Source organism: Eurytemora carolleeae, unplaced genomic scaffold (genome assembly GCF_000591075.1).
Source record: "Eurytemora carolleeae unplaced genomic scaffold, Eaff_2.0 scaffold305, whole genome shotgun sequence".
NCBI lineage: Eukaryota > Metazoa > Arthropoda > Copepoda > Calanoida > Temoridae > Eurytemora > Eurytemora carolleeae.
In genome coordinates, this window is record NW_019396192.1 from 42,916 (window position 1) to 59,115 (window position 16,200).

The 16,200-nt window shown below is 34.1% G+C and overlaps 1 protein-coding gene across 1 annotated transcript; it reads left to right on the forward strand.

Moving 5' to 3' along the window:
• The first annotated feature begins 376 nt into the window (after window positions 1–376).
• On the forward strand, window positions 377–9,449 carry LOC111697767 (general transcription factor IIE subunit 1). The gene is made up of 12 exons (XM_023467886.1): window positions 377–1,276; window positions 1,827–1,927; window positions 2,914–2,960; window positions 3,352–3,489; window positions 3,650–3,779; window positions 4,856–4,904; window positions 5,752–5,968; window positions 6,389–6,504; window positions 7,106–7,194; window positions 7,431–7,604; window positions 8,371–8,458; window positions 9,144–9,449. The coding sequence occupies exons 2-12, from the start codon at window positions 1,875–1,877 to the stop codon at window positions 9,324–9,326; spliced, it is 1,284 nt and encodes a 427-aa protein (XP_023323654.1). The 5' UTR covers window positions 377–1,276; window positions 1,827–1,874; the 3' UTR covers window positions 9,327–9,449.
• The last annotated feature ends 6,751 nt before the right edge of the window (window positions 9,450–16,200 follow it).

A 16,200-nucleotide genomic window follows, 5' to 3' on the forward strand; every position in this document is an offset into this window, starting at 1 on the left:
CATTGCACTTCAGCGTACATATGCACTACAGAATACTCGGTTATTGTTTTTAAGAGTAACCATTAAAATTCTGCAAAATCTGAAGTGGGAAAATGAAAAATATTTTTGATTAAAATCAGAATGAAAACCGTTAATTTGTTTTATATAATTTCTTCTACTTTCATTGAAATTCACAACTGTACAGTGTACAGTATACATATTTGGGCTTTTCGTTTTTCTAATCCACTAGATTTTTAGTGTTTATAAAAAAGTGAAAATTAAAAATATTAGTTATAAATTTTATACTATCAGTTAAATTTTCTTCGTGTGCATTTTTTAGTGTTTAAAATTTTTTGCTTGCTCCAATTTTATATTTAAAGATAAACAAAATTTATTTGCGTCTTCTTTTGGTATGTTGTAATTCTTTGTAATTTTACACTGTACAGATTTGTAGCATGTTTAGTATTACAAAGTATATTACAACTGTACACATGTATATTACATCATGTTTTTGTCTACTATAGAGCTGGTTTAAGAATTTTTAACAAATTTATTAAAGATTTAACTTAGACATTTTACGCCTGAGTGTTGTTGAGGCCGAAGTCAGCTCCTTGATGTGATAAATATATTTGATTTAAATATTTTTGCATAATAAGTTCTAATCCTAATTCAAGACTTCCTCATAGAATATTTTTTGTATGATGAAATGTAATCAAGTTTATAAGTGCTATTTAAAACTAAATTTTAGAATTTATTTAATCTGATATAATTAATTATTTTCCACTTCTTTTCATATTTAGATCCTCGGATCAAAATATACCCAGCTTATTCATTGTGATTTTATTTTGTCGAAAACTATAAATCAAGTAACTCCGTATTTTAGTATTTTATCCAATATTTAGAATAGAATTATTTAATATTTTCATTTAATGAGTGTTATTGAAGGCAGTTTATAATAATAATACAAAAGTCCGAACAACAATTATGACATCTGCCCGAATCTAATGTAATTAGGGCAAATGTACGAAATGTACCTTCGGCATTTTGTCGATTGATTGTTTGTAATTTTGTCCTTGTATCCACGCCCCCCCCCCCTGCCTAACGTATAAGAAACATCTGTATTAAAACTGATATTTCTGAGTTGTGTTTATCTTTATAACTCGACAATCTGATGGGAATATATTCCTCATTCTCCTGCAGGGTTGTATCTATCTATCTATTCAATATTCATGCTTAAACTTAATCTTTTCAGATAAATTCATAAATATGCAGGATCTGACATTTATAATGCATTGAGGTGAGCTGAGTATGATAAAGAAATGGTATTTGGTTTTGCTCAAGATCATGGATCAAGGACAAGAGAGAATATGTCATTGTACTAGTTCACGATATTTAATTTCAATGATTTCATAGTACATGAGTTGAGTTGAGTTGAGTTGAGTTGAGTTGAGTTGAGTTGAGTTGAGGTCTGTGTAAGCAACCTGCCTTTTGCACATTCAAAAAGAGGAAAAGAGGAAGTTATGTAAAGATGAAAATTAACATTAACTTTATTTTTTTAACTTGATCTGAATTTTTTAAATTACTTAACTGAGCCCTTAGATCAAACAATGCGGTCAGTAACTCTGTTACGTAAGTAGTGTAAAAATTAAACGGGAAAGGGAGTGGGTCGTAATATTGTATTTTAGGAGACGGGACTGGTTTTAAAGCCTTGACCATGAAGCTTTTAAGTTTTAAGGACAAAACTGGTAATAGTAATGATTCTTTAGACTATTGTTGGACGTGGGGGCTGGGTGGAAAGCCATTTTTAGATTATTTTTATTTTGACACATTTGACGTATTTGATTTAGGTAAACTGTGATCAATATTTTGCTTCTGGTTCTGGTTCCTAGTTCAATATGTCTCAACCTTTACTTACCGAGGTTCCTAGCAGTCTCAAGCAGCTTTCCAGGTCATATTTGATATACAGGGTGTTTCTGAAAAAGAGTGTGTTTAAGCTTTTTATTCAACTAAAAATTGTGTTATGTGCTTCTAGTAGGAGGTGGTATCAATCCCATAAATTTGGGAGGGTCGTTGATGAAATTTTTCTCTAAAATGTCGTTTTAACCTTCATAATTATTCAGTGTACATTCATTCAGCTTTCAAAGAAAAGCTACAACAAGGTCATGAGAGGTGCTTCTTAAAGTATTCAGAGGTACAGGGTGAGAGAGAGAAAAGGGCAAACTAGAGAAACTTTATCCAGGGGTTTATATGTACTCTACTAGACTGTAAAAATACTGATATTCTTATGTACTGTATATACCTACAGTACACACCTTCGGTTCGGTATTACTTACACACACATGACGTTTCCGCTCCCTGGGTTTCTCTCTCTCTTTCTCTCTACCCCCTCTCTCTTGCCAGAAACAAGGAAAATGGAAACATTAAAAGTAGAACCCTTGTGCACCATGAACTGTGATAGTGGTTTATACTTTGCAGGGTGCGAGGAAAAGATAGCTGTACGTGAGGCTGTGTTCTGAAGCACTGTCCAAGATGAACTTAAAAAAATGATTTTTCCCTTGTCTACAAGAGATTAGAATGTGTAGGCCTATAAGAGAAGAACAGAAAACAAATGTATGATCAGATAAAAAGAAGCAACAATAGTTGGAGAAAAAATTCACTACTCTTTTCAAATTATTTATTCAAAAATAGATTCATGATATTATGATAGGTATAATATTTGAAAATGTAAAGGTTTAAACTGCATTTTAGAGAATAGAATGGGATTTGTACCTACTAGGACTCCTCCAAATTTGGCCGGTCTCAAAATTTAATGCTTATTTTACATAATTTAATAATATTATGATCGGTACCTTCTTCATTAATAAATTATTTAATCAATCTCTTTAATAGGTATAATATATTAAAATAAATTGTAATATATTATTTGAATTCTAGATTGGTTGTGCGCGGGTTCTATGAGATGGAGTTCTGTTTAATCATAGGAAACCAATTCTATCCAATATATTAATACGCTTTAAAGGGAATGTTGACTGGATTTTAAATTAGTGTATTAAAAGATATATCTTCATAACAACGATAAAATGATCGAGATATCATTGTTCTCCTTTCTAAAAATTGCTAATTTTCAATAGTGATGAAAGTGATTTGCTAAATTGTGCAGCACAGATTCGAAAGAAATTTGACTTGTTCGAAATAAAAAAACGACGATATCTTTCTCATTGACACTCAGGTAACGGAAGTTCTGAATCACCAATACAAAGTTTAAGATTCACGCGGATTTTAATCGGTGATTCAGGATTTGAACCGGTCGTACATAGTTCACCAACCTCTTCAATTCTAGTTGAATATTTTGATAGAACTGGTTAACTCTAGATATGTTGGTTCGGTATCCTTGTCTCCGGGAGGATGATTTATGTGATCTGCTCAAGTTTGATAAGAAGGTTCTCAGAGCTAAACTACAAACTCTTAAAACAGATAGATTTGTTCAAGTCAAGTTAAAAATCGAAACAGGTTAGCTATTGTCCAAATTAATCCCCTGGAAAAAAAAATATTTTTTTACCGGTAAATTAAACATTTTTTATTCAAAATTGAACTAAATATTCCCGACAAATTAATCATACTCGTTCCTGCCAAATTGAATTGAATGTAACCTCAATACAATATAATGTAGGGGAAGACGGGAAGGCCGTAAAAGTAAACTGCTACTTCATCAACTATAAGATATTCGTCAACATCGTAAAATACAAGCTGGACATGATGAGGAAAAAGATGGAGGTAGAGGAGAGGGATGCAACAAGCAGGTATAAGAAATTAAGTGTCTAGGATCAATTTCATTTTCATACAGATCCTGAGAAAAAATTATCTAGGTCATGAAAATGTTTTCAAGATATGATGATTGTAAAAAATCTAATTTTCAATACTTTTTTCACTTAACCCTATTCCTGCTGGGGGGGGGGGGCAATTTGACCCCCCCCCCCTGTAGTTTTTTTACATAACTCAAAAAGTATTGGTCTGAGGCTGTTGAAATTTTCTGACTTTTCCTACATACCCAAAGCCCTTCCTTTAGGCCTAAAACCGGGCTTTAATACTAACTGCCTGAGTCCTCAGGCACACTGCCTGAATGACTGTTTTTTCCTGTTACAAACTAAATCTTTGTTTTGACCCACTTTCACTTGTCAGATTTTGATAAAATTTAGCTTTTTGGAAAGCCTATGACATAAGGAAACAGATTGCTCAAGTTTTGCGAAAAAATTGCAAATTTTTTGCAAACAACCTGTCAAAGGAAATTTGCACATTTTTAGTTTTTCTTGATTAAAAATCAGGTTATTTAAAATTTTGCAAAAATTTTTGCATATTTGAAATGGCATGGTCAAAGGCTTTTCAAAAATGTATAATTTTTCATTTTTTGGACAAATTTTTTTTTGCAAACATTTTTACTATATAAATGGATTTTGCGATAAAAAATTCAATTTTTGCAAATTTGCAAATTTGCAAATTTTTTGGCAGATTCTAAAAGTAGAGCACAAGAGCTTTCCAACGATGTAAGATTTGTCATATTTGGACATCAAACATGGGATTTAGAGGGGGGGGGGGCAAATTGACCCCCCCCCCCCCAGCATATCCTGGTTTTCAAGTACCCCAGCAGGGATAGGGTTAATCTTATGCTGAACTCAATGAACCATCAGAGGTTATAAAATCGTTCCTTATTCAACAGTTGAGATTTGTGGTTTGAGAGCAGAAGTTAATTTTTATTAGGTTTTGGTTGTTATTTTCCCGTTGGATCGGGATCTGTTTATCCGCATATTTATCCGGATCCAAAGCACTGATCAGAAAAGCTGAACTATGCATAAAGATATTAATTCAATTTGTGTTCCAGGTCGAGTTTTAAATGTGGGAATTGTGATAAACAGTTTACTGATCTCGAGGTAAAATTTTATTAATTATAAGTTTAAGGTCATCTTAACAGTTAAATATTAGTGGTAAACCTCTGATCCTTGCATCTAGGTTTATCAGCTGTTAAACATCAGCCTTGTTTCTATGCTGATTTGCTGATAAGCTGTTAAACCTCTAATCCTTGTGTCTTGGCTGACCAGTTGTTTATCATCTAATCCTTGTGTCTAGGCTGATCAGCTGTTAAACCTCTAATCCTTGTTACTGGTATCTAGGCTGATCAGCTGTTAAACCTCTCATCCTTGTTACTTGTATCTAGGCTGATCAGATGTTAAACCTCCAATCCTTGTATCTAGGCTGATCAGTTGTTAAACCTCTAATCCTTGTATCTAGGCTGATTAGCTGTTAAACCTCTAATCCTTGTATCTAGGCTGATCAGTTGTTAAACCTCAAATCCTTTTATCTAGGCTGATCAGCTGTTAAACCTCTAATCCTTGTCACTTGTATCTAGGCTGATCAGTTGTTAAACCTCTAATACTTGTATCTAGGCTGATCAGTTGTTAAACCTCTAATCCTTGTATCTAGGCTGATTAGCTGTTAAACCTCTAATCCTTGTTACTTGTATCTAGGCTGATCAGCTGTTAAACCTCAAATCCTTTTATCTAGGCTGATCAGCTGTTAAACCTTTAATCTTTATATCTAGGCTGATCAGTTGTTTATCCTCCAATCCTTGTATCTATGCTGATCAGCTTTTTATCCTCTAATCCTTGTATCTAGGCTGATTAGCTATTAAACCAAAGTTAATCCTTGTATCTATCTGTTAAACCTCTTATCCTTGTATCTAGGCTGATCAGCTGTTTATCCTCTAATCCTTGTATCTAGGCTGATCAGCTGTTTGACCCTATGAGTGGTGAGTTTAAGTGCACCTTCTGCAGTTGTACTGTGGATGAGGATGAGACTGCTATGCCTAAGAAGGAAAGCAGGAAGCTTCTCGCCACCTTTAATGAGCAGATGGAGAAACTGTTTGATCTCCTTCGCGTTGTTGAAGATATAAAACTATCTCCTGAGGTGTTGGAACCTGATCCTGTTGACATTGCAGGTATTTTTCATTCATGTCTGTGTCCACCAAATTGATATTAAATCCTGGATTTTTACTATATTTTTCTATAGTTGAAGAGACAGATTTAATAATTGCTATACTTTATACATTAGTAGTGAACATTTTCTAGGGATTCAAAATATAGAGGCGCAATGTACATTAATTTTGACAACTTGAAGGTGTCCCAGTCTAGTCCCCCTTCACCCCCCCCCCTCGACCACTTTCCTTTGAAACCTGTGATTGTATAAAAACTAAAATCCATACTTATGTTCAATGTTCATAAGCCAGCTCATAAGAACAAAAAGTATGGTGAAAAATGTTAAAGCATTTTTTTTGACAAATAAAATATTTTACATTTGCTGAATTGAACTTAACATTTTTCCTGCACTACCCAACGGCATTCCGACAAACTATGTTTAGGATCAGCTAGCCTTCAGCGACGAACTGCTGCTGGTCCAGCTAGTGGAGATATGAACGATGGTAAATGGTCTGGAGAATCCTCAAGGAAAGGAGGGTTTAGGATGGATGACCAACAGGTGAGAAACAGTATTAAAGGGACTGTTAAAGTAATATCAACTACCCCAAAATTTAAATCTAAAGGTACCGTTGTGAGTTGGGCATACCCCTCTTTAAATAGAGGGGAGGGTCACTTGTAATTACGGCAACAGTTCCTTTAAGCATACTTCAATTCATGTGATTTCATTTAAATGGTTAATTTCAAGTTTCCATGTAATCGTGATTTAGGTTGATTTTGATTAAGATAATTTGCTATGGTAAATCCCGTAAAAATTTTAAAATTGCTTTTAAGGACAAATATAATGTTAAGGTACCTTCTATAACGGGGGAAAATGATACTTATCTTTAGACGGAAAATAATGGAGATTTGAAAATTCAAAATATCCCCCCATAACAAATTGGGAGTGCAGCTAGAGTGAAAAAGGGACAGCTTCTGGATCCTTAAGTTCAATTTTGAAAAATGGATTTCTAAACCTCTCATTACTTTCTATAATTCTTTCCTTTTCTTTTTTCAAACAAAAATTATTGTATATTCATAAAAAAAATCAGTCCTCTGGCAGATGTCCTCTTGTCGAGAACTATTTGCTTTATTTCCCAAGATTGTTATGAATCTGTGCTTAGGTTAACATCACATTTGGAGAAGAGAACACGAAACAGGATAAAAGGAAGGAGGTTCCTCTTTGGATATCAGAGAGCACTGTCGAAACAAAGTAATTATTGATTTTTGTTTTTATTGTTTGTTAATTGTTAGTTCTTAAACGAATAGAATAGAATGGATTGGATGGGATGGGATGGGATGGGATGGGATGAAGTAATTGGATTTGACATGATGGGGTTGGTTTAATTGTGGATGTTGATTGTTAATGCTCATGCTCATGCTTGTGATCGTGCTAATGATGATGCTAATGATCATTCTAATGCTGGTGCTGATTTAATATTGATTTAGAGAGGAAGAGCCCGTTGCTATGGGTCCTAGTATGGGAATGGTGGTTGAGGAGGAGAGTATGGAGACTAATGAACTAGATGACGAGATAAATAATCTTCTTCTTAAGCACGAGAGAAGCAATAAACAGCAGACTGCTCTTATACCAGGACAGGAGGACAGTGATAGTGATAACAGGTAGAAAGGGGCGTACTTCTTTTAACCAGGTGTCAATATAATCTCTGATCCTAATGGGATCAGGCTTGTAAGTTCATTTTGGCCGGAACACTTTGTATGTCAGTGTTTTCGCAAGGTTTTTGTGTATGTGTACTAACTACACTTCAGAAAAGTTTACTGCACTTTGGTGTTAGACCATGTAAATATTAGTAATCAATAGATCAATTATGGTGTTTAGAGAAAAATAAACTCTGCCCGCATATCAATCAATCAACATTTGGGATCGCATTAGATGTGATTTTATGGACCCCTGCTCACATCAAGTTGGATTTGTTACATGCTGTGCCATAAAAATAAGTAATTATATTGACAACGTAGTTTTAGGTGATCTTTGTCGTTTCAGAATAATTTTTAAAATACCCTTACACTCTTTGTGGGAAAGAATTTAACGAATTGCATAGGTCGCTAAACTGCATACCACCGGTTCAATTCCTGAATCACCGATTACAATAACCTCATAAATCCTTAACTTTGCATCGGTGATTCAAGATTTGAACCGACGTCAGGTAGTTCAGCGACCCGCCTTAATTAATTAAAGATACTAATGCAGATCATTAAATTTATGGTGTAGAAAAGGATATATTTTTTTAGACTTAAAGGTCATTTTTTACGTTTCAAGTCATGCTTTCCTATTTTAAATTCTGGTCCAATTGGAGTCCTCTGGAACGTTGAAAGATTTATTTTACCGTATTTGGATGAGATAAGCTTAAAGGTGAATCTGATTAAGGAGTGATGAAAGTGAACCTGAGGATCAAGATACTGTTGAGAGGGAGGCCATTCTTTTAGCACAAACCTTTGCTAATCAGGAGAACAAGGTTCATACATTTCTTAATTATATATTTTAATTTGCTAATCAGGAGAACAAGGTTCATACATTTCTTAATTATATATTTTACTTTGCTAATCAGGAGAACAAGGTTCATACATTTCATAATTATATATTTTACTTTGCTAATCAGGAGAACATGGTTCATACATTTCATAATTATATATTTTACTTTGCTTGTCTGGTTTCTTGTTGATTGTCTGTATCCAATAAACATCAAAACTGCCATTATTTTTGTGGGACCTGGCATGACCCCAGTGATGGTTTATGGTTAGTCAAAATTGAAAAAAATTGTATGGTTTAAATTCCACCAAAAAGTTTATGCTATGAGGAGAAAATGTCGCAGATAGAGCAACAATTAGAAATTAAAATCGAATATGAGAAGCATAGTTTTGTAAAAAATAATTTACCTAAAAGGAATTAAGTCTTTGCAACAAACTCTGATTTTCTAATCCTGATATCTTTGGATTCCATTGTCGTAGACCTTTAATATTTCAATCTTTGACTTCTGTTAGATCAAATAACATAAGTTTGGAATATCAAAGGTTTACGACATTGGGTTACAAAGATATAGGGATTAGAAGATCAGAGTTTGTGACAAACAATCAACTCCTTTGAAATTGATTTTTTGTTTTTATTAACAGAATCCTGTCTTAAAGCATTATTCATTTTAGGACGACATTGTTGACGTTATGGACAGTGATGATGATGATGATGATATGCCGACTGTATTGGTGGGAGGAGAGGAGATTGTCATCACTGATATTACACCGGATATTATCGCCAAGATGACGACGGAGGAGATGGAACGGTACAATCAGGTGTACCAGGAGTTCTACAAGGATATGTACGACTAGTCCATCACATCCTGTACACCGCTGTACCGTTGTACCATTGTACCTGGCCATCTTATATTCACACTGAAGAAATATCGTACTTTTTTGTTAATTAATTTCAATAATAATGAATTCAAACTTTTGTCTTTATGTTTAATGTTAATTGTGTTTTTGTATTCTTATCGCTTATACACATTATACATCATGGTGGAAGGGGCTGAGCTGCCATCACTAAAGCCCCCTCCCACCCCCCACCCCTTAACCCGAAATTCTTTTAAACACAAGTAAATACTTAAAGCATGTTTTGTTTAAATCAAACAATCAAACCTCTTGACATTTTATACAAAAAGGAATGTTCTCGAATATTGGAAGAAAAAATATCTAAATTAATACTATATATGGATTTCTCTGCTAAAATTTGTCAGAATAATGACCAAAACTGGAATTGTTAAATCACGGGAGGCTGTCTTTATTCATAAGGAGTGGGTGGGGTACTATTGGAGAGGACGTATCCAGCGTATTAAAATATTGAAGGTATAGGTAACTGGTAGAGGACTGCAAATTTCGGGGTTTTAGGGTTTATCGGTAGTCCTTAAACTCTTTTTAAAACTAAATATGTTGAAGGTTAATGAAACCTACGTGAAATCTGCATTTGCAAAGGAGCTGAATAAACGTCGTCTACTGTGAATCTGTGATTAGGGATGGATTAATTTCATGGAAACGGATCTGAGTTAATTATCTATGCAGTTTTCCTGAAAATAGTATCTCTTTTCACACACCGCAAATTTAAGGTCCAATGTTTCCAACATACCTATTACCTTCATTTAATTTCAGGGGACATTAGTTCCAAAACTAACACTTGGCCCATTTCTAACACTGAGAATTTAATGCTATTTTCTTAAATCAAAATTATAAAAGAAGTTTTTTATATTAAAACCCTTGAACGTTTTCAAGACAATGTCAGGTTTTCCATTTTCGAATATATCATGAATTTGCATCAGAGTCGCGTTTTCGAGACAAGCCCAATGGTTTTTCGATTTTGAGTATAATCCACTTTTCGAATATATTATGAATTTGCGTCAGAGTCGCGTTTTCGAGACAAGCCCAATGGTTTTTCGATTTTGAGTATAATCCTCAATTCAGAACAAAAGTCACTTTCATACCTTACAAAATAAATCACTAAAAGTAAAAATTATCTTATGAAGACTAAATTAACTGCTAAATTAAGTGCTAAATTAAGTGCTAAATTATCTTAGTTTTCCCATTTTATTTATTAAATAAGAGAATAAAGTTGATTTAATTTCCCGCATTTTAAATAAACAATTTCTCGTATTACTAGTTAAATTTATATTGTAAGAACAAAACGATATTGATAATTTTATTCCTCACTTTAAAATTTAAATTATAGAAGAACAGTTTTTATTTTCTATTCGTTTATATTTTGGCAAAAAATCTTGCTTTGTTACTCAAGAGCGTAAATGCTTGAAAATTGACATTGAAATTAATTCGAGTAATTGTCCCAAAACTAGGATATGTGCCAAAACTAGGATATGTGCCAAAACGGGACATGAGCTGAAATCCGGTAAATGTTTCAAAATAGGAATATGTTCGATAATGAAATCAAGTATCATCATAAACTAATTGTCACACCTTATTATTGGCTTAACATTGACATTTATTGTTTCAATAAATAGTTTTAGCCATTTTTAATAATGTAAGGTGTAGTTTTGTTCTACTTGACTTGTTATAAAAAATATATACGCTTGGAAAAAATAACTTTGCAGACTTGGCCAAGTGTTAGTTTTGGAACTAATTTCCCCTGAACTATAAATTTCTAAAGCTAACGCATCCTTGAAGTAAAGTCAAGTTCTAGTTGATTCATGGTTACCCATAAAAGAATGAGACTTCAATGACGACCAAAAGATTAACTAAAGGTTGAATTTGGACGTATGTCAAAGTTTTTAAAGATATATTAAATTCAAAATATATTTGATGTTGTGAATTTTGTAAAGACGTCGTATATATCAATACAACCAACGAAGACTACTTTCAATTTTAATTTTGATTTCTACGAAGCTTTCAAACAACGTGGATACACTTAAACATTGGAACAGCGAAAAGTTGTTAATTTTACACCGTCGTTTACTTTTATTTGAAAAAAGCTTTCTAGGAATCCAAACTAAAATTGAAAAATCGTCTTCATTGTATTGATATGAATGCTGATCACTGTATTGGTTGGGTGGTAAGCTTAGAGAAGAAAGGATATTATCAAGAAGGCTGGGTGGTATGTTTATAGAAGGAAGGAAGATTATCTAGAAGGTTGGGTGGTATGTATTGTATAGAGAAGGAAGGATATTATCTAGAAGGTTGGGTGGTATGTATAGAGAATGAAGGATATTATCTAGAAGGTTGGGTGGTATGTATAGAGAAGGAAGGATATTATCTAGAAGGTTGGGGGGTGTGTATAGAGAAGGAAGGATATTATCGAGAAGGTTGGGTGGTGTGTATAGAGAAGGAATGAGATTATCAAGAAGGTTAGGTGGTATGTATAGAGAAGGAAGGAGATCATCTAGAAGGTCGGTTGGTATGTATAGAGAAGGAAGAAGATTATCTAGAAGGTTGGGTGGTATGTATAGAGAAGGAAGGAGATTATCTAGAAGGTTGGGTGGTATGTTTAGAGAAGGAAGTATATTATCTAGAAGGTTGAGTGGTATGTATACAGAAGGAAGGATATTATCTAGAAGGTTAGGTGGTGTTTATAGAGAAGGAAGGATATTATCTAGAAGGTTGGGTGGTATCATACAGAAGGAAGGATATTATCTAGAAGGTTGGGTGATGTGTTTAGAGAAGGAAGGATATTATCTAGAAGGTTGGGTGGTGTGTATAGAGAAGGAAGGATATTATCTAGAAGGTTGGTTGGTATGTATAGAGAAGGAAGGAGATCATCGAGAAGGTTGGGTGGTATGTATAGAGAAGGAAGGATATTATGTAGATTGTTGGGTGGTATGTATAGAGAAGGAAGGATATTATCTAGAAGGTTGGGTGGTATGTATAGAGAAGAAAGGATATAACCTAAAAGGTTGGTTGATATGTACAGAGAAGGAAGGATATTATCTAGGAGGTTGGGTGGTATGTATAGAGAAGGAAGGAGATTACCTAGAAGGTTGGGTGCTAAGTTTAAAGAAGGAATGATATAATCTAGAAGGTTGGGTGGTATGTATAGAGAAGGAAGGAGATTATCAAGAAGGTTGGGTGGTATGTATAGAGAAGGAAGGATATTACCTAGAAGGTTGGTTGGTATGTACAGAGAAGGAAGGATATTATCTAGAAGGTTGGGTGGTATGTATAGAGAAGGAAGGAGATTACCTAGAAGGTTGGATGCTAAGTTTAGAGAAGGAAGTCGATTATCAGAAAGTTGGGAGGTATGTATAGAGAAGGAAGGATATTATCTAGAAAGTTGGGTGGTAAGCTTGGAGAAGGAAGGATATTATCTAGAAGGTTGGGTGGTATATGTATAGAGAAGGAAGGAAGATTATCTGGAAGGTTGGGTGTGAAAATATTTTATGATTTTCCCCCTTAAAACAAAATACGTGTGTATAAATAGTTTTGCTTGTTTACAATTAAATTATTTCAATTGTTTTGCTTCAAATATGAAATTGCTTTCTTGGAACTTTATAGTTCTAGGAACAGAATCTTGTTGTAATGTAATATTTCCTATTATAAATATAACCGGAGAAGGTACTTAAACCAGATTAGGGTTATTACGTGAGGAGGGGTTTAATTTCTCCTTTGATCAGTTTATACATGAAACCCATTCTTATTCGGTTTAGTTTAAAGAAGTAATTGGCAAAATTCTAGGGTTTTTGTGAGAGCTTGCAACAACTTTGGATCACTGTGAATGAAGTTCGTTCAATAATTATTTAGACATCCTGTAGAATAGTCTGTGACGTAGGTAGAAACAAGACATTCACATTTATTCTCTTTATATATTGGCTTAGGTTCATCACTTAGGTACGGACACTTTAACCCCCTTTACCACAGGAGGATAAACTATATTCCGAGCATAAATCTTCCTTCGGTGGATAGTGGTCTAGTGGTCGCCCAGTGGACGTACAGGACTGCCGCTCATTTATTGCTCACGGACAACCCACGTCAGAAACACTTCTGGGTCCGTGTTTTGGAAACGTGAAATATTTTAGAGTCAGCCCTATTTTTGTAGAGAATTCAGGCTCTCTTTCTATAATATACTATAGTGGAGAGTTGATGGAAAACTAGAAGGGAGCTAATGGAAAACTAGTAATTAGCTGATAGAAAACTAGTGGGGAGCTGATAGAACACTAGTGGGGAGCTGATGAAAAACTAGTGGTGAGCTGATAGAAAACTATTGGTGAGCTAACAGAAAACTAGTGGTTAGCTGATAGAACACTAGTGGTTAGCTGATAGAAAACTATTGGTGATTAAGTTGACTGAAAATGAATGAATGAGGAGTGGATTACAGGAAAAAATAGAAAGCTAGGATATGATGTTGTTACAGGTTTACATATTAGTGATAACATAATTAGAGTTGGGCGTTTATCCATTAGCTCTAAACAAACATAGAAGCTCGGCTGGTTAGAATATAGAGTACATACAGGAGGAAGGTTTGCGCGCGTAAATAGTAGCATGATGCAATACCTACACTAGATTTAGTGTCACGCGGAGCCCGTCAAATTATTTTTCTCCGTTCGTCCCGTTCCCTGTTCAGTTCAGTTCCCGATCTTACTCCATGGAGCCATATACTGTATATAGTCACACCCGGAGTAGGACCGGTGTAGTCTAGTGTCAGTGATACTATCGAGGGTCAAACTCAACAAGCGGAGTAGAATTAGTAGATAATTTTCTCCGTCTTAACTTGTATACTATACATACTCACATACGTAATTTGTTTTGGTAGACATCAGTTCAAGTAACCTCTTATTTCAAGAGTTTCAACTTCAAGTACAATTCACAACGAAACCCTGTAAACATTTATCCACAACGAGGAAGACAGCGATTTTCTTCTAACTTAGAAATCTGCTGAATTTTGTCAATTTCCTTTTTTCTCTGCTGCATAAATCCGCAAGTCACGTCTATAAGAGAACCCGCAATTTAAAGTTATCAATTTTCAGATTAAAAAGGTACCTTCAACATTTTTTCGAAGATTATGGTTAAATAGGTACCATTGTAAATCGGACATATGCCCCGCTTAAAGGAGTCAATTACGTTGACAGCCCCTTAAAGGAGTCAATTACGTTGACAGCCCCTTAAAGGAGTCAATTACGTTGACAGCCCCTTAAAGGAGTCAATTACGTTGACAGCCCCTTAAAGGAGTCAATTACGTTGATAGCCCCTTAAAAATGCAGGAAGTGTAAATTTACTGGGTTTGTCCTAGAGAAGGATTTTTGGATTCACTCACTTACGGGGTTGAAATTGCTCTCATGCAAAGCAAAATTTCTTCTTAAATACTAAGGCTGGAGACAACTGTTTTATAGCTCTTAAATTTAAATGTCTATGGCTACAAAAAAGTACAGGGGAGTTAGTGAGGTGAAATGTAAGGCCAAGGAGTTGCGACACTTTAAAGTCGACCAAGTCTTTAAATTTAATACAACTATTCATAGGTCTGGAGCTAAACTTCTTTTTTTGTATCAACTGCAGTCAACACACTGTTTTATTTTTGATTTACCAAAAAAATAATAGCTTCTCCGTCCTGACTATACCCAGGGCATAATCTAAACCTGTCCTGTTCTTGATATTTAGAAGTTAGATTCGTTCTTGATCTTTTCTCACTAGAGTGAAAATCTATGTTTATGTTTATTTTTATCAATATTGATTAAGCGAATAGTTTTATTATGTTCATTAAGGAGATTAAGATTGCATTTATTTGTTGCAAAACCAGTCTTAGGAATAGGAGGGGGGGGGGGGGGTATAATTGACAGGGGTATTATAAACAATTTACAACATCTTATCCTACATATCCTTGAATTTTCATTTTTCTTTTGTTCCGCTCCTGATATTTGAACCTTGATATTTAATACTGTTAAGTATCTTTCTGTGTTCCGAGTTTGATATTTGATATATTGATGATGTAGTTCTCAGTATCAGCCTCTTTTATCCTGACAATTATCATGTATTCAAAAATCAACATGTTTTGTAAACTCGTATTCCAGGACACCAAAATTACCAAGTTTTGTTGGACATCTATTGTTTTCATTCTGACTTGATTTATTCTTCATAATTAACATTTTAAAGAATGAAAATATATCAATAAATAATATCACAAAGTTTAGAAACTATCTTAGTCAGAATTTGACTGAACTGTGTTCAGAGTTGTTAATCCCATCATCATACACTAACCTGTATCTTTTTTGGTCTTGCGGATTAAGTTGATTCCTTTTGAATGGATCATGATGTCAACCAATAAGAGCTTGACTGCTCTAAAATCAGATTCAGAATACAAATGAATCTTGGCTGATTAGAGGTTGTGATTGTGAAACACGAGTACGGTTTAATCACTTAATATTTTATATTAGAGCTGTCTCACAAACAGAAAGTTTCGACCTTGGATTTTTCAAAACTGTATTTTATTTTATTACAAGGTATTTCCGAAAAATATCATTGTTTATTAACCAAATATTAAAAATTGTAAAATTTCGCCAACGTGAAAGTTTCCTTCCCTGGCCGTACCTGCTTCTTTTCCAATTTGCATCAGATTTATATAGTTCCTCACCAATATTAGTAGTTCTTTAATTCCTCGCCAATTTTCAGAAGATTTATATAATTCCTCACCAATATTAGTAGTTTTTTAATTCTCACCAATTTGCATCAGATTTGTATAGTTTCCTCACCAATATTAGTAGTTCTTTAATTCTCACCAATT

Excerpts from the sequence above, each read along its gene's own strand:
- LOC111697767 (XM_023467886.1), top strand. The coding sequence starts at position 1,875 with ATGTCTCAACCTTTACTTACCGAGGTTCCTAGCAGTCTCAAGCAGCTT. Across the intron at positions 4,905-5,751 it reads AACAGTTTACTGATCTCGAG|GCTGATCAGCTGTTTGACCC; the intron begins GTAAAATTTTAT and ends CCTTGTATCTAG. Across the intron at positions 7,605-8,370 it reads GACAGTGATAGTGATAACAG|GAGTGATGAAAGTGAACCTG; the intron begins GTAGAAAGGGGC and ends AATCTGATTAAG.